General features: G+C 38.0%; 1 protein-coding gene across 5 annotated transcripts in view; it reads right to left on the bottom strand.

Moving 5' to 3' along the window:
- Window positions 1-882: 882 nt before the first annotated feature.
- LOC101743877 (GATOR complex protein NPRL2) overlaps window positions 883-19,600 on the bottom strand; it is an 81,472-nt gene continuing 62,754 nt past the window's right edge. For 4 of the 5 annotated variants that reach the window (XM_012689363.4, XM_062670886.1, XM_021347153.3 and 1 more), the window contains 3 exons: window positions 11,088-11,222; window positions 3,439-3,599; window positions 883-3,353 (listed from right to left, as the gene is read on the bottom strand). In XM_012689363.4, the coding sequence (XP_012544817.1) occupies window positions 3,161-3,353; window positions 3,439-3,599; window positions 11,088-11,222 (489 nt within the window). In that variant the 3' untranslated portion in view covers window positions 883-3,160. Of the gene's footprint in view, window positions 3,354-3,438; window positions 3,600-4,919; window positions 10,452-11,087; window positions 11,223-19,600 lie in introns of those variants that run through there. The other variant, XM_004924883.5, reaches the window with a different exon arrangement.

The following is a 19,600-nucleotide window of genomic DNA, read 5'->3' as shown; positions in this document are numbered from 1 at the left end:
CTGCGGCGGCCGTCTGGCGGTGCGACTGTTTTTTTTTATTACTAGTATAGATAGACAAGTTTACGGCCTACCTGGTGTTAAGTCACCAGAGCTCATAGACTTTGAGAAATGAGTCTAAATTTCAGTTTTCAGTAAAAAGAGGTGTCTTTCAGACCTACTACCAACATACGGTCCGTTTGATAAACCAGGTGAAGAGACGGGACGAGTTTTTTTTTGTCGTATCCAAGCCACTACTGGTCGTCATGCGATCCAGCGAGGTAGCTCTTTGGAAGCTTAGGAACGAAGATCCCGAACTTGTAGTTGTACCAGTTCAGGCTCAGTAGCATTTATAGTTGGAGACTAAAAAGTCATCCAAGCTACTACGGCATAGGGACAGATAGGAATTTAAGGTTAGGATACCACTACTGCAGAAAGCTTATGGGCTTGAGGCAGTTAGTGGTAGCTCGAGGAGGCCGGGGTCGCATACCCGTATCTTCCGATTAATAGCAGTTAGGCTATTATAATCGAAGATCCTCTGGCCGTTGCCATTGTTTCTATCGGATTATTTACTGTTTTAAAACGGGTAAAAGGCGAAAATACTTCGCGGTTGGAGGGTATATCTCACTGGAACCGGTCACCGTAGGCTGTTCCATCAGAAATAATAGATCGAGGGTGCTAGAAGAATTCGTGAAAGAGAAAGTAGAAGCTAGAGGTGGCCGGAGTCGCGTACCCGTATCCCCTGATTTAAATTTATTGTTGTTTTGGTTAATATTAAGATTTTTATAAAATCTCCTTAAACCTTTTAAAGTATTCTATCGGTAAGTACGGTAAGTGAATTCACGAAATTCTAATTTGCTCACTGTGAACTAATTCTAAGGGTTTGAATGAAATAAAACAATTACATTTTGAATTATTTTTTATATTTAGCGCAGCTCACGTGGAGCACAATGACTGATCGCATCAATCATCAAACTGGGGAAAAGCTTTACTTACATTTGATGCATTACGCTATAGAGAAATACATTTTATGTGTGCCATATCAGCAAATTTTTAAATTGCCGATATAGGATGATCGGTATATGTGTTTAGTAGAAGAACGCACGTATACCGATCACAATTTATAATAACAATAATCGTCGCGAGGACGAAGTGGCTTCTAGAGATACAAACCAACGACGTGCGGACAAGTTTAGAATGATTGTGATAACATCTTCGAAACGAGTCCGTACTACGGCACGTCCAGTTACTTGGTTATTCTTAAACCTAATTTACAGCACGTTCACAGAACACCTTACAACTACAAGAACCAGGAAACGAGATGTGTCGCCGTTGTCGATCAAAACAAGCCAATCAATGTTATCTAAAACGTGAATCGCAGTCTACGCAGACAAACAATAGCTTAGACTCGTGACATTCCAGATAACATTACCAGAGTTCTTCACTCTCCCAGTTACATTCGTAACATCTAAACAAGTGCGTTTTAGGTAAATACATATGTTCCGTTCTCCTCGCTTTTACAGAAACAAATTTGCGACGAATCTCGTATCGTTGCCTTGCTACTGAAAAGTTTGGGTAGGAGTAGAAGACATGATGTGACTTCAAGTTTGATTCTGTAGGTGTTGTAAAGACAGGGATAAATGGTAGGAAGAAGGCGAGGGGAGGAAACAAGAAGGGGAAGATTTAAAACCTACAACCAAAGTAAAAACCGTGCTTGGTATACATTCTTTACAATTTCTTTACATTTACTTCGCGGAATCTATACTTAATTCAGTACTTAGCGCAAAATGTCCATTCTCACCGAACGTCGCTCTATGTTTCAATCACATCAGTTCAGCAAATCAGCAGCCATACTTTACTCAGCTTACGTTTAACTTAATATATGAAAAACAAACGAACTGCTGATTGTTTATTCAACAAGAGGGGGTTCTGAAATGATAGGTCAAAAGAAACATAGCCACGGCGTGCGTTGAGGTCCAAGTCTATCAGAACGTATACAACTGACATACCATAGGTGTCGTGCTGAAGATGATTAACTCTCTACGCCTGCCATACTAAAATTTGGATCAAGAACAGGAATATTAAAATTATTTAAAACTGCGTTGACATCAGCGACAAGAGCGGTTTGGTTCTGGTCATTAAATTAGGCTACATTTGTAAGTTCGAGGAAACATCTTTACACAACACGTACTGAAGGTGAAAAATAGCACTTTAGTGGAAAACATACCAAAATGTAGATAGGACCAGAACATTTGTAAAATTCAAGGTTTGAATCGTACTAATGGAGCATACTGCCTCTGACCATGAATTAACAGCTCCAATGAATTTTCATATGGGCAAAATTCTTAATATTAACATTTTCACTTTCGTGCTCAGGACTGATCCCGGACCTCAAATTTTACCAATGTGTGCGTATACAGTCATAATTTGATGATTATGATAATAAGATCTTAGTATATTTTGTTAATCGTAACCAACCATACGTGGCGGCAATGTAAGATGGGCCCGAGACGACAATATATTGAGTATCATTCGGCGCATACTGTCGCTTCAGAGACGTCAAGAAGAATAAGAGACGTGTAAGAAATAGTTGAATTTGGGTAAGAGAGAACAGAAGGGGAAGGGGAAGGTTGCCAGAGCCTCGTTCGTTGGTCGGCAGGGTGCACCGCGGGCAGGTGAGGTTGGCTTTGGCTAGATTGTTGGCAGTTTAGCCACTTACACCCCGGGGCGTAAAGATTAACGTCCTATAGTTACAGTAATTTGATCAGCTTGTTTAAATTGACATTTGAATCTAAAATAATTAAAAATGAACAATTAATAGGTAGTCAGCATTTCAAAATTCTTTAAATACACAACGTGTGAGGTATCGCGATTGTTTAATTATTGTTTCAATTAGTCTAGTTAAAAACTTTTTGTCAGTAAATTCGAAAGTTTAAGAAAAGTTAGAAATAAAAATTATTTTAACACAAACAATTATTCTATTAAATATTTTATGAATTGTCGAAACTGCTAATCTAAAATTGAAGTCGTAATGTATTGTTCGTTTGATTGCAGAGAGTATGCGCCGAAGTTAACCAGGTCCAGCCTGATCGCATGAAAGTGTTTGACACTCATTTAGGATTGTGATTTCGTGTTCGTTAATGTCTCTAAGGAAAATTTCGTCTGCAACGGGGTCGTGGGTCCTCTATCTCCATATAATAGCGACGTTCGGGTCTTCTTCAATGATTTGCTCGAGGGTCGGGAGGTCGATGCGAGCGAGACAGCAGATTTCATCGGCGCAATGTTTGCCAGTGAACAGTCTGCGTATGCCGAGAACGGGGTCTACGCGGGTGTTGAAACCGTTATGCCGAGGAGGATTTCGAAGATATACTGGATACCTAGGATTAATTGAAAATTTTATTGGAGGCACTACAAATAAATATATATTGTATTGGTGAATAAAGCTTTTATCGACTTTATTACCTTTTTAAGCATTTGATGAGGCCGTGGATCTGAGCGAAGACAACCAGTCGTCTGATGTCGAAGTTGGGTCGAGCAGAGTTGGAGAAGCGGTCGCTGACAGTCCTCAGGGTTGTACCTTGTTGCAGCGAACACAGTATCTCCAGGACGTCTGACAGAGTTGGCTGAATAAAGAGAATTATTTATGTAATTTTCCATAATCAATTATAGATTAGAAACACATTATATACATTCGCAATATGCTGTAGTCACTTAGCAGATCCGCCAACAGCTTAGACGCTACCGTCACCTATGCCTTATTTATCAACTAACAAGCTGCAAATCGTGGAACAGACTTCTTTACGTATGTCTTAAAGAAAAAAAAATGAAAAGTCCACATGATATTGCGAGATATATAGAGCATAAGAGTGTACGGCATATGCATTTCTAATTTTCTACAACATTATTATAGACATTATTATCTCTACTGAGTCGACTGTTTTTTTTTATTATACTATTACAATTAGGTATTAGTTCTTTACAAAATAATGAATTTTGGTTGATGTATTTAAACCTGTTGACAGGTACCCAGTAGGGATGTTTTTTTGGGATATGGACGATTGGGAATTTGTTTTATTTACGTACATGCCATTCCCAGGAACTCCAGAGGATCTTTTAGTTACTTCAGCTCCTAGATTCTTCAAAATGGATGTTCAAAGTTAATACGCTGGTTACACAAGAGATGGCGTTCTCTCTTTTTTGCCTTCACTGATACCATAGTAAAGTCGGGATTTCCATCTAACGCTTTCACAGATTTTGTAGAAGCAAATCACAGGTTCCTAAACATGTATTTTCTACGATTTTCGCGTGTCGTAGACATAATTAGAATTACTTTTATGGTTTAATCTCGGGATTTATTATTACTACAGACGTAACGAATACTAAACAATTTTCCTTTTCAGTGACGACTAAGGTCGTCGACATTTGAATAGTCTGCTAACCGCTGTTTTTATAATATTAAGAAATAACTACGAGATTAAAATCGTAAAAGTAATTATAATCGTAATTAATATAAAAATGTATAATAGTTTTTTTTATTGCTTAGATGGCTGGACGAGCTCACAGCCCACCTGGTTTTAAGTGGTTACTGGAGCCCATAGACATCTACAACGTAAATGCGCTACCCACCTTGAGATATAAGTTGTAAGGTCTCAGTATAGTTACAACGGCTGCTCCGCCCTTCAAACCGAAACGCATTACTGCTTCACGGCAGAAATAGGCAGGGTGGTGGTACCTACCCGTGCGGACTCACAAGAGGTCCTACCACCAGTAAAACGTAAGATTTAAAACTTAGTTAATTATTCAGAACGAAGACTATGAATGTAATTTACATTATCTCCGGAAGAGTTTTGGAACTTGGTATGACTATGTTGCTTCCCATTCAACTATATGGTACGATGGATAATCGTTTTGTGGTTTAGAATAAAATATAATAAACATGCATATTTCGAGGAAGAAATGAAATTTTATTGTAAAAAAAATATATTTAATATTTCTGTAAAATAGGAGTATAAAAAGCTTAGAAATAAACTACAACTAAAAAAAATCGCGCAACAAAAACAAAAAAGATAGGTTTCCATATCTTTAAAAAAACAGTGTCAATAGATGAACAATCTGCAGGGCACATGGATCAAATCAGGACTACGACTAATATAGGAAAACAAGTGTGGTTTGGGGTTATATGCAGAACAAGTAAGCTTTTCGACAACGACTAGCAACTTAGTCACACACTTGGACACTCGCATGATCAAGATCGTTTTTAGTCGCTCATACAATAGGCAAGTGTGTCGTGTCTGTATTCTTCTCCCCAGAAAACAGAGGGACCAGGTGACTGGACTGTTCCTGTGATATGTTTACCCGGGGATCTTTCAACAATATACCTGAAAATCTAGTCACTTTGCACCTTCATTAATATGCCGTAACAACTACAGTATATGGTTTTTATTTTAGCTATATGTGTGTATCTGTTTTATGTGTTCATGTAATCATAAGCTATTTAAATTATTACTGGTGGTAGGACGTCTTGCGAGTCCACAAGGGTAGGTACTACAACCCTGCCTATATCTGCCGTGAAGCAGTAATGTGTTTCGCACAAGAAAAAGAAAAGAAAAAAGTTGAAGTCCAATGTCGGGATATTCATGTATGAGTATCGTTTAGCGCTGTAGTGTTTGTCAACTCCTGTATTGTCGCTACTCTGTGTTTTTTAACATGTAACTGCATATCGGACTCTATTCGTTATATCGTTCAGAGGCGGCGCAACATATTTAAAATCAGCAACATTCTAGGTTGTATTACTTTTTCCTGATTTTTATCTAATAAGTACCTATAAATACGCTCAACCATGAAACTAAACAGTCACAGGCAGTGCTAAAACTCTTGAATGTATGTTTAGTCCTATTGTACATTAATTTAAACCGACACTAATGCGTATTTTATTAACAATAAAAAAAAAACGCCTTGACTTTAAACAAAATCGTACCAACCAATTCCAGTAAAGCATTTCAAGAATACAAAAAAATAAGTAAACAAAGATGAAACAAGTATACATATTACATATACATTTGCGCAACTAAAGAATATGTAATGTGAGAAATCTACAGATATACGTATATCATGGTATATACTCGTATGTATATGTCAGATTTAAATTCTGTGACGGTGAAAATTCATATTTCGAAATGGAGGGTTGAAGCAACATGTATGATTGTTGAACAGTCGAGACAATTTAAGCATTGAAAACTCAATCACTTCAAACGTTCAAAGACAAAGTCTTGATTAAAAAAGCCATTTATAATGTAACCAATCAAATAAACTGAGCAATATTTAATAAGGACACGGGTAATTGTACCAAGTGTCATTCAACTTCCAAATGATCTCACAGGAAGATATTTCTGAATTCTTACTATCCGACTTATAACGACTTCTTACTATAAATAATTTTTTTAAAGATTAATATTAAAATAAAATAAATTTGAGTTTTATCATTGTGCATGAAGGAACAAGATGACCAGATTGTACCCTAATTGAAATCCGCATTAAAATTGGCGGGAGCAGCGGGACTACTCTTTAATACATTAAAACAATCACGACGATTATTTTGATACCTCGTTTTGTTCGGTAACCCATCCATTGTTTGTTTATAAAAGATTCCCTTTTTCATAACAGACATCCTGGTTGGGCTCTGGTTAGTTTGTCATCGTGAGTGTAGTAGATATGTTGATTTGCTTTTCGCTTTAAAACAGACACTGCGCAGTGCTCTGAAGTGTTTTGCCGAAGTGATATTTTGTACTCTGGGGTATATTTGTTATTGGCATTGAGCACTGCAGTTCAGCAGTAGCATGGCGGGTTTATTGTCTTCAACGGATGGCTCTTCTAATTGACTTATGATGATTAACAGTTATGGATACGATGCTATTTAATGATGTGGGGTGCTGTTTGATTGCCTGCAAAAATATGCGGTTGTTAATATGTTGAAGTACATAAAATAGATTAAAGCCATGTATGTACGAGTTAAAAGAGTCAATAAAAAGAAAGTTATTACATTGAGATTAAATAATCCATTTATCATTCAATATACTATATATATTTAATATCTTCTGTTATTGGACTAAATTGAATTTGGTTACCTTTGTCGATTGTTATACTGAATAATTAGGTAATAAAAATTGACACAAAACCTTCTGACTTTATACAATACCGTGGCGATGACAGTGTTGTCTACTATTACGAAGAGTCGTGTCGGATCCACTAGACAAACCAGTTCAGTTTTCGACAAGGTTAAAGTGCCACCCATTTTTCTTTGTTTTTTCTCAGGGGCTTTGTAACCATTGTTTGATAGTAGTCCGTGCTGTCTTCCTCGTATTTGGTGAAATTCTTGTTGTTGTCCTACTGTAATCTGTGTCGAATTGAGGATAGCTTACATCCGGATTTCAGCAATAAGGTGATTATTGATTCTTGTTCTTCATTAATAAGAATCCGTAATCCACTTATTGCCGATCGGACATTAGGCATCCTACATACTTACCATATGGCCTCAACCCATACTGAATCATTACGTTAAGGATTTTATTGGTAAAGTAGTCATACCAGCCGGATTAGGGTATAAAAGAAAAATTGGGATCTGTTCATTCCGCAGCGCTCACTCTAGCCAAGTCTCTCATTCCTCCTTGCATACAACTGGTATGACTTGTAACTACGGAAAGTAAACGCAGAGCAATTGAAAACTATTTTCATTTTAAAACTTAAAATCTATCTATACACATTTTTATTAAATCATATTTATATTTTGATGACGGAATCGTAAGCACATCTATCGTGTGTTATGGGAAAGAGTGTAAATGTAGTATTTCATGTACAATTATGTATTGCGAGGTGTCACTGTAAATCAATTGACAAATATATCGGGTTCATGTCAATTTAAATAAGTTGAAAAGGCCCAGAGTCCAGGGAAAACTGGTAACTCATAGCTTAAAAATTAAGAAAGTGATAAAGTTTCGCAGAGTGTTAAGACTCAGTATTGGATGGCTAAAGACTTTGGGAAGTCAAAGTAGCATCTAACTTCAAAGTACGTTTTCGCGTGTATCCTTTAGTAGTAGTGTGCTGGTGAGTGAATTCATAAAATAAGTAATTATAAGAACACCTTGTTAAATTTGCTTCCCTTACTTATTGTTCCAAATATAATTTAATCTATATCACATGGTTGGCCAACATGTATCCGGTCTAGGACTATGTTTTTCAAAAGTATTACATGTTTGTTTTAATGTTTTCTATGGCATAGAAATAATATAATCAGATATTAGTATGACAGGGACAAGTATAATATTATGTTTATTTTGTGAGTAGGCCAGTGAATTTTTAAGTAATGGTGTTCTTGCATATACATGTGTGTTTAATGTCACAGAGTGCTGTTCTTTCCTTTTTCTCGACCGAGTCGTGATATAAATATTATTATGTGTATATTTAGATTCTTATAAACAACACATATCAACATTGTGATTTCATTGGTTCGAAAAGTTCGCTTGAAACAAATTTGTCTTCTTCATTATTATTTTTACTATATTGTGATCGTTTTTTTAACTATAAATAAGTATTACGGTTTCAGAATTTGTTTAAGACTTGCCATTTAAGTCCTTAATTTGGCTACCTCTACTTTTATTACTCAATTAAATTAATCCAATTTTATGTTTGTTTAAAGTACAGAATAGATTATACGATTAGATTTTTTTGGAAGATACTTAAATATGTAGTAGGAAATAAATTTGAATTTTGCGATATTAGTTGCATCTAATGATTTTAATAATAATTTAATTGGAATTCATCCTATAGCTAATTTTGTAAAAAAACTTAGCGAACTTTTCTTTTCTTAAAAATCATTAGTGGATTAAATATCAGTAGACAATGTTGATGTGTATACACAATTCAATGAATATTTCAGAACGTAATCTTTTTACGTTTTATCAAATCCCATTTATAATTTTTTGCATATATAGTGATTACACTTAAAACTATGATTAAATACGCGCAGCACTTACGAACTATTTTCATGATATATTAATTATATTTTGGTAAAGGATATAACGGAATTTTAATTCCATAACACTTTTTAAAAATATAATTCGTGAAGCGTATTGTTTTTGAGTACTTCGATCGATACCGATATATGAAAATATCTTTGTAACGGTTTCTTGACGCCTCCACCAGTATGACATGCACACATACACATTTACACATCAATTATCATTTATTGAAGTAATATTTAAACGTTTGCATATTATTACGCATTGCAGTTAAAAAAAAAGAAAAAATGTGAATGAAAACGGAAAATTGCAGAACTTCTACTTTAACGGCAAAGAAAAAAAAAAGAAAAGAGCTGTTTTCTAAACTTTTCTACACAGACAAATCTGGTTCCACATTGGAGAACATTCAAGTGACTATGAAAGTACCCGAAACACACTTGTACCTTTCCTATTAAATAAGGGCTTCGTAGTTTAAAGATAACATTTTTTCATTGAAAATAAAAATTGTTCACACAATGAACTTGTGACACAATTTCACTGCATTGACCTAAAAAATGCTCCTGCGAGCTGAAATTGACTTCCTTAGCTAGACTATACCACTCGATCGATATCGATAATTACACATGGAATGCTGACAACGTCATATCGTGTCGAGATTTTTGGCCCTGAGGAACTGCCACTTCGTAGGATGCACCGAAATAGCAGCTGTCCCTTCATAGCGAGATGCCAGAGGTTAGACGAAGAAGAATCAAATAGTTGAAACGCTAAAGTAACTTGAGAAGTAATGGCGTTCCCGCATTCACAAGCTACAGTAGTGTCGGGGACAACTGGAGCTTTCGCCTAGGAGGCCGGAGAACCATGTGACAGCTATGTAGATAGTTAGCTTGGAGTAGATCCAAGATGTGTAAGTTGTGCCTTATGACACAGATTACATTGACAATTAGATTGTCCGTTTTAAACGGACCAGAGTTATTTAGCGACATCTATGAACACCAATTCTATCTACGACACAGAATACCGAGCTTTCTCACCGGCGAATATCGTAAATTCACAATTCATATAGCTATTGATTGACATTTCAAAGAAGATCATAATGGTCATAAAATTTATCTAGCCTAGTATTAAGTTATATTTAACGATTTTTTTAAATTTATACTCGATTATACAATGCGATTTACAACATTCACCGTGAAACCGGTCGATATTTTCAAGAGACAACATCGAATCTATTCTACAACTACACCATCAATCTCTCCTGTCGATTGTCAACATCAATTCTGTTTCTACAATCTTCTCCGACTTTTGAGTCGCTGTTTTTACTTCATTGAGCGGCATGAAATATTGACCTACACGACTACACTATCAAATAAAACCCTGGTATCTCCGGGAAGGTTTTTTGAAACCTTTTTTTTTGTATTCTTCTTATGGTCTTGCCCTGCTTTACGATGGATCCGACTCGTTCTAGCAACAATGAAATGAACTACAGCTCTATTTGTCTACAAATCTAGGAGTGTATGCAACGCTTAATTTATAATAGCTATACTACGGATCTGTTGGCTACCCATATATATATTTGAGCTTGAATCGTGAACAAGTCACGGCCCCACCTGGTGTTAAGTGGTTTTGGGAGTCTATGACAGCTTGATTGACGTCATATACTTCGAGACACGAGATCGAAGTCGTTATTATCTCTCCCTTCAAACCGAAATGGTTCGCAGTAGAAATAGGCAGGATGGTAGTACCTACTCGAGCGAGCTCATATAACATACCGAATCAATTATTACGTAAATTCATAGATTTTTAATATACTATGATATTCCTTCATTGCAGAAGTCAATCGTGAACAAGTGTGAAGTACATTTCCTTAGGAAAATAGGAATCTGGCTGAGGATTTGAACGATAGTGCTAACGCATCGCTCGATACCAGTACCCAGCTTTTCGGTTGACGATACCAGTCTGGAGTACGGGCCACGTTTCATTAAATCCACATTTGAACATCGTTTTGAAACGAATTGTTCATTTTAAGACTAAGGGGTCAAAATTCTGTAGCTTGGAATTTTTCGATTCTATGTAGATCAATAACCGACTAAATCGTACCTTCTCTTTCAGTTCGGAGCCCTTGATGATGAATGTCATGCAGGACTTCTGTAGCTCTGGTTCATTGAATAGTCGGCTCAAGTTTGGTGTCGCTCTGTACATGTTATTGAACTTCAAGACCGGAATCAAAGTGATCTGCAACAATAGATAATTGTGCTTTGCCACGATAAATTTATTTAACAATGCTTAAAATCAACTCAATTAATACCATGTCATACTCATCAAACACAAAATATTAAACCCTGAAAAGCTTGACACCACATATCATTATCTGTTGCGACTTTGATGTTGCATTAAAGAAAATGCATCATGTGCTTGTCTAACTTTGGATGGCAAAGTTTCATTTACATGAAATGCAGTAGTCTTCTCCTGGCCTACAATATTAGCTTTTTAAAAAAAAAGGAAGTAGAATAGATACTTGTTGATTTAATAATTTGAGACAATTATACAAGGTGTCCCTAAAAGATACGCTTTTAAGCCAAAAGCCATCAAATCAATCCGAAACGTGGCCACAGTGTCGACAATGTAAACCACGTCAAAAATGTTAAAAGAATTCTCCATCGTAAATAGTACTTACGTACAAAAACTCATTTATTGATTGATTTAACTGTTCGATTTATAAAACAAAGGTACCGTTAGACCGTTCATTCAGTTAAACGCGACAGTTAACGAGTTAGAAAATAACAAACTTGTTCAACTCATTTGGAACGATAAATAGGACAAAAATTCAACAATATTAGTAGCATTTTTATAGGAACATTAAGATCAAAACCCTTTGTAAATTTCGTATAACTTTTTCTTCGATTTCCGAAAGCAATCCGAAGTTCCTGGCGTTTTTAACAATAGTTTTTATTTTTTCGTTTGAGGAAGTTATAAAGTTTAGTTTATTTTATGGTTTACGGACACAAATATTTGTGAGACGAAAGTGATTAAAGTTATAGCTTACATAACCCGGACCTAGAAGGTACAGATTGTTCATCACGTGCGAAAGAGGGATTAATGAAAACGATACCACAGGGCCTATTAAATAGGCGGAGATAAAATGTATTTAGTATGCTAATTCAATTCGTACATACGACCAGTACCAATACGTTTACTTCGCAATTATTTCGTTTGATATTATACTCTTTGTGGTCCCACCCGTCATAATGAACCAAGACGTATAATAATATATATTGACCTTGAATAATTATCTCAATATAGACAATTCGTCAATTTCGGAACCTTTCAAGGACATTCACGTGAGACCGCGAAAGATGACCGATTCAGATTTCTATTGTTGCGGGTGTGGCCTAAAAATGCGCAGAGATGTAACCTCATGCCTTATGAAATGTAAAATACGTGCGTAGATTTTGACCATAATAAGCATTTAGACAATTAATAATGTTATTACGAAATTCTAAATTTAAATTAAAGCTTGGTTTCCGCGTAAGTAAAATTACCATCTCATTAATTATTTACTGGTATTGAGCATAAAGAGAAGATGAATGCGTCACTAGAACTAAGCCTTCGCAATGACAAGCCGTCGGAGTATATAGTTTACATTTTAGAACATTTATTCAGCGACATCTTTTCAATGTAGAACTGTTGGAGTCGACCGAAGTGGCTTTACTAAATGACGGAGAGTGCAACGAGTGCACACTGCAGTGCATCGATAGCTTGGAGTGTGCGTAGTCTAGTTTTTTTTCAAAATTAAGGTGTGGTCTACAAATGCGCGGTTCACCCTACGGTGTTGGATATCGCGAGAGTATGATAACAATGCTATTTATATAATTACTTACTGGTATTGTGGACATTAAGAGAAGAGGACCACATCACATGATTTGAGCCGACGAGAAATATCCGAGTTCACGAAACAGAAAATCGTTGAGTATTTAATTCACTTTTAAAATATTCCTAGAACGTAATATTACCAATACCATTATTTAATGATGGGGAGTGCAACGAGTGAACACTGCAGTACTTCGATAGGTTGGAGCGTGCTTAGTCTAGCCATTTTTTTTAAATTAAGGTGTGGTCTACACATGCGCGGTTCACCCTGCTGTGTTGGATATCGCAAGAGTATGATAAAAATGCTATTTAAATAATTATTTACTGGTACTGAGCACAAAATCAGACCAGGACCGTGTGTCACTAGAATTGTACTCACGAAAAATATCAGAAAAAAATTCTTGAAAAAAAATCTTTCTAATTTGCGACTGATGGAGTCGGGAGATGCATAATGACTAGATGGCACCGTGTGCAACGACTGCACGCTGCGGTGCATCGATAGTTTGGAGCGTGCGCAGTCTAACCTTCTTTTTAAATTAAGGTGTGGTCTACACATGCGCGGTTCACCCTGCTCTGTTGGACATAGCGAGAGTATGATAAAAATGCTATTTAAATAATTACTTACTGGAACTGAGCACAAAATCAGACGAGGATCGCGTCATTAGAATTGTGTTCACGAAAAACATCTAAAAATAATTCTCGAAACGTAATCTTTCTAATTTGCGACTGATGGAGTCGGGAGATGCATGTTGACTAAATGGCGCCGTGTGCAACGACTGCACGTTGCGATGCATCGATAGTTTGGAGCGTGCGCAGTCTAGCCATTTTTTAAATTAAGGTGTGGTCAAGACATGCGCGGTTCACCCTTGCCTTGTTGGATATCGTGAGGGTATGATAAAAATGCTATTTAAATAATTACTTACTGGAACTGAGCACAATATCAGACGAGGACCGTGTCACTAGAATTTTATTCACGAAAAATATCAGAAAAAAGATCTTGAAACAAAATCTTTCTAAATTGCGACTGATGGAGTCGGGAGATGCATGTTGACTAAATAGCGCCGTGTGCAACGACTGCACGTTGCGATGCATCGATAGTTTGGAGCGTGCGCAGTCCAGCCATTTTTTAAATTAAGGTGTGGTCTAAACATGCGCGGTTTACCCTGCTGTGTCAGATAATCGCGACAATATGATAAAAATGCTATTTAAATAATTACTTGCTGGTATTGTGAACATAATTAGACGAGGACCGCGTCATTAAAATTGTGCTCACGAAAAATATCAGAAAAATAATTCTCGAAACGTAATCTTTCTAATTTGCGACTCATGGAGTCGGGAGATGCATGATGATTAGATGGCACCGTGTGCAACGATTGCACGCTGCGGTGCATCGATAGTTTGGAGCGTGCGCAGTCTAGCCTTTTTTTTAAATTAAGGTGTGGTCAAGACATGCGCGGTTCACCCTGCTGTGTTGGATATCGCGAGTATGATAAGAATGCTATTTAAATAATTACTTACTGGAACTGAGCACAAAATCAGACGAGGATCGCGTCATTAGAATTGTGTTCACGAAAAACATATAAAAATAATTCTCGAAACGTAATCTTTCTAATTTGCGACTGATGGAGTCGGGAGATGCATGTTGACTAAATGGCGCCGTGTGCAACGACTGCACGTTGCGATGCATCGATAGTTTGGAGCGTGCGCAGTCTAGTCCTTTTTTTTAATTAAGGTGTGGTCTAGACATGCGCGGTTCACCCTGCCTTGTTGGATATCGTGAGAGTATGATAAAAATGCTATTTAAATAATTACTTACTGGAACTAAGCACAAAATCAGACGAGGACCGTGTCACTAGAATTTTATTCACGAAAAATATCAGAAAAAAGATCTTGAAACAAAATCTTTCTAAATTGCGACTAATGGAGTCGGGAGATGCATGTTGACTAAATGGCGCCGTGTGCAACGACTGCACGTTGCGATGCATCGATAGTTTGGAGCGTGCGCAGTCCAGCCATTTTTTAAATTAAGGTGTGGTCTAAACATGCGCGGTTCACCCTGCTGTGTCAGATAATCGCGAGAATATGATAAAAATTCTATTTAAATAATTACTTACTGGAACTGAGCACAATATCAGACGAGGACCGTGTCACTAGAATTTTATTCACGAAAAATATCAGAAAAAAGATCTTGAAACAAAATCTTTCTAAATTGCGACTGATGGAGTCGGGAGATGCATGTTGACTAAAGGGCGCCGTGTGCAACGACTGCACGTTGCGATGCATCGATAGTTTGGAGCGTGCGCAGTCCAGCCATTTTTTAAATTAAGGTGTGGTCTAAAGTTGCGCGGTTCACCCTGCTGTGTCAGATAATCGCGAGAATATGATAAAAATGCTATTTAAATAATTACTTACTGGTACTGAGCACAATATCAGATGAGGACCGCGTCATTAGAACTGTGTTCACGAAAAACCTCTAAAAACAATTCTCAAAACGTAATCTTTCTAATTTGCGACTGATGGAGTCGGCAGATGCATCTTGACTAGATGGCGCCATGTGCAACGATTGCACGCTGCGGTGCATCGATAGTTTCGAGCGTGCGCAGTCCAGCCATTTTTTAAATTAAGGTGTGGTCTAAACATGCGCGGTTCACCCCGCTGTGTTGGATATCGCGAGAGTATGATAAAAATGCTATTTAAATAATTACTTACTGGTACTGAGCACAAAATCAGACGAGGACCGTGTGTCACTAGAATTGTACTCACGAAAAATATCAGAAAAAAAATCTTGAAACAAAATCTTTCTAATTTGCGACTGATGGAGTCGCGATATGCATGATGACTAGATGGCGCCGTGTGCAACGACTGCACGTTGCGGTGCATCGATAGTTTGTTTAGAACATGCGCAGTCTAGTCTTTTTTAAAAATTAAGGTGTGGTCTAGACATGCGTGATTCACCCTTGCCGTGTTGAATATCGTGAGAGTATGATAAAATGCTATTTCAATAATTACTTACTGGTATTGTTGGCATTAAGAGAAGAGGACCACATCACATGATTTGAGCCGACGAGAAATTTCCGAGTTCACGAAACAGAAAATCGTTGAGTATTTAATTCACTTTTAAAATAATTCTCGAACGTAATATTACCAATTTAGGACTGCTGAAGTCGACCGATGTACCTTTATTTAATGACGGAGAGTGCAACGAGTGCACACGGCAGTACATTGATAGCTTGGAGCATGCGCAGTCTATTGCGATATCGCGAGTGTATGATAATAATGCTATTTAAATGATTATTTAGTGGTATTGAGCACATAATCAGACGAGGACCACGTCATTAGAATTGTGTTCACGAAAAACCTCTAAAAACAATCCTCAAAACGTAATCTTTCTAATTTGCGACTGATGGAGTCGGCAGATGCATCTTGACTAGATGGCGCCATGTGCAACGACTGCGCGCTGCGGTGCATCGATAGTTTCGAGCGTGCGCAGTCTAGCCTTTTTTTTTAAATTAAGGTGTGGTCTACACATGGGCGGTTCACCCTTGCCTTGTTGGATATCGTGAGGGTATGATAAAAATGATATTTAAATAATTACTTACTGGTACTGAGCACAATATCAGACGAGGACCGCGTCATTAGAATTGTGTTCACGAAAAACCTCTAAAAACAATTCTCAAAACGTAATCTTTCTAATTTGCGACTGATGGAGTCGGCAGATGCATGTTGACTAGATGGCGCCGTGTGCAAGGACTGCACGTTGCGATGCATCGATAGTTTGGAGCGTGCGCAGTCCAGCCATTTTTTAAATTAAGGTGTGGTCTAAACATGCGCGGTTCACCCTGCTGTGTCAGATAATCGCGAGAATATGATAAAAATTCTATTTAAATAATTACTTACTGGAACTGAGCACAATATCAGACGAGGACCGTGTCACTAGAATTTTATTCACGAAAAATATCAGAAAAAAGATCTTGAAACAAATCTTTCTAAATTGCGACTGATGGAGTTGGGAGATGCATGTTGACTAGATGGCGCCGTGTGCAAGGACTGCACGTTGCGATGCATCGATAGTTTGGAGCGTGCGCAGTCCAGCCATTTTTTAAATTAAGGTGTGGTCTAAACATGCGCGGTTCACCCTGCTGTGTCAGATAATCGCGAGAATATGATAAAAATTCTATTTAAATAATTACTTACTGGAACTGAGCACAATATCAGACGAGGACCGTGTCACTAGAATTTTATTCACGAAAAATATCAGAAAAAAGATCTTGAAACAAATCTTTCTAAATTGCGACTGATGGAGTTGGGAGATGCATGTTGACTAGATGGCGCCGTGTGCAACGACTGCACGCTGCGGTGTATCGATGGTTTCGAGCGTGCGCAGTCTAGCCTTTTTTTTAAATTAAGGTGTGGTCTACACATGCGCGGTTCACACTTGCCTTCTTGGATATCGTGAGGGTATGATAAAAATGATATTTAAATAATTACTTACTGGTACTGAGCACAATATCAGACGAGGACCGCGTTATTAGAACTGTGTTCACGAAAAACCTCTAAAAACAATTCTCAAAACGTAATCTTTCTAATTTGCGACTGATGGAGTCGGCAGATGCATGTTGACTAGATGGCGCCGTGTGCAACGACTGCACGCTGCGGTGCATCGATAGTTTCGAGCGTGCGCAGTCTAGCCTTTTTTTTTAAATTAAGGTGTGGTCTACACATGCGCGGTTCACCCTTGCCTTCTTGGATATCGTGAGGGTATGATAAAAATGATATTTAAATAATTACTTACTGGTACTGAGCACAATATCAGACGAGGATCGCGTCATTAGAATTGTGTTCACGAAAAACCTCTAAAACAATTCTCAAAACGTAATCTTTCTAATTTGCGACTGATGGAGTCGGCAGATGCATCTTGACTAGATGGCGCCATGTGCAACGACTGCACGCTGCGGTGCATCGATAGTTCCGAGCGTGCGCAGTCCAGCCATTTTTTAAATTAAGGTGTGGTCTAAACATGCGCGGTTCACCCTGCTGTGTCAGATAATCGCGACAATATGATAAAAATGCTATTTAAATAATTACTTACTGGTATTGTGAACATAATCAGACGAGGACCGCGTCATTAAAATTGTGCTCACGAAAAATATCAGAAAAATAATTCTCGAAACGTAATCTTTCTAATTTGCGACTCATGGAGTCGGGAGATGCATGATGACTAGATTGCGCCATGTGCAACGACTGCACGCTGCGATGCATCGATAGTTTGGAGCGTGCGCAGTCTAGCCTTTTTTTTTAAATTAAGGTGTGGTCTACACGTGCGCGGTTCACCCTTGCTTTCTTGGATATCGTGAGGGTATGATAAAAATGATATTTAAATAATTACTTACTGGTACTGAGCACAATATCAGATGAGGACCGCGTTATTAGAAATGTGTTCACGAAAAACCTCTAAAACAATTCTCAAAACGTAATCTTTCTAATTTGCGACTGATGGAGTCGGCAGATGCATCTTGACTAGATGGCGCCATGTGCAACGACTGCGCGCTGCGGTGCATCGATAGTTTCGAGCGTGCGCAGTCTAGCCATTTTTTAAATTAAGGTGTGGTCAAGACATGCGCGGTTCACCCTTGCCTTGTTGGATATCGTGAGGGTATGATAAAAATGCTATTTAAATAATTACTTACTGGTACTGAGCACAATATCAGACGAGGACCGCGTCATTAAAATTGTGCTCACGAAAAATATCAGAAAAATAATTCTCGAAAGGTAATCTTTCTAATTTGCGACTCATGGAGTCGGGAGATGCATGATGACTAGATTGCGCCATGTACAACGACTGCACGCTGCGATGCATCGATAGCTTGGAGCGTGCGCAGTCTAACCTTCTTTTTAAATTAAGGTGTGGTCTAAGCATGCGCGGTTCACCCTTGCCTTGTTGGATATCGTGAGAGTATGATAAAAATGATATTTAAATAATAACTTACTGGTACTGAGCACATTATCAGACGAGGACCGCGTCATTAGAATTGTGTTCACGAAAAACCTCTAAAAACAATTCTCAAAACGTAATCTTTCTAATTTACGACTGATGGAGTCGGGAGATGCATGTTGACTAGATGGCGCCGTGTGCAACGACTGCACGTTGCGAACCATCGATAGTTTGGAGCGTGCGCAGTCTAGGCTTTTTTTTAAATTAAGGTGTGGTCTACACATGCGCGAATTACCCTGCTGTGTTGGATATCGCGAGAGTATGATAAAAATGCTATTTAAATAATGACTTACTGGTACTGAGCACAAAATCAGACGAGGACCGCGTCACTAGAATTGTACTCACGAAAAATATCAGAAAAAAAATCTTGAAACAAAATCTTTCTAATTTGCGACTGATGGAGTCGCGATATGCATGATGACTAGATGGCGCCGTGTGCAACGACTGCACGTTGCGGTGCATCGATAGTTTGTTTAGAACATGCGCAAACATTCTCGCTCACGACTCGGTCGTGCGCGGACGTGCTTTCCGATCCGTGGCCCGCTTGCGAGCTGCGTCTCTGAACTCACAGTTGTGCTCGACAGTGTAGTGACCGTGAATACATCGTGCTTACAATTCAGTAGTGCGGACGTGCCGATCCGTTGGTCGCTTGCGATTTGCGTCTCGGAGTCCATTTTTGTGCGCTAAAGTGTTGTAACCGCGAACCCACCCTTTACCAACTGCCTTTTTCAAGGCAAAACCAATCGCTACG

The sequence above is a fragment of the Bombyx mori genome, chromosome 1 (genome assembly GCF_030269925.1).
Source record: "Bombyx mori chromosome 1, ASM3026992v2".
Classification (NCBI taxonomy): Eukaryota; Metazoa; Arthropoda; class Insecta; order Lepidoptera; family Bombycidae; genus Bombyx; species Bombyx mori.
The sequence above is the reverse complement of the archived record's forward strand: the minus strand, read 5'-3'. Positions and strand labels throughout refer to the sequence as shown.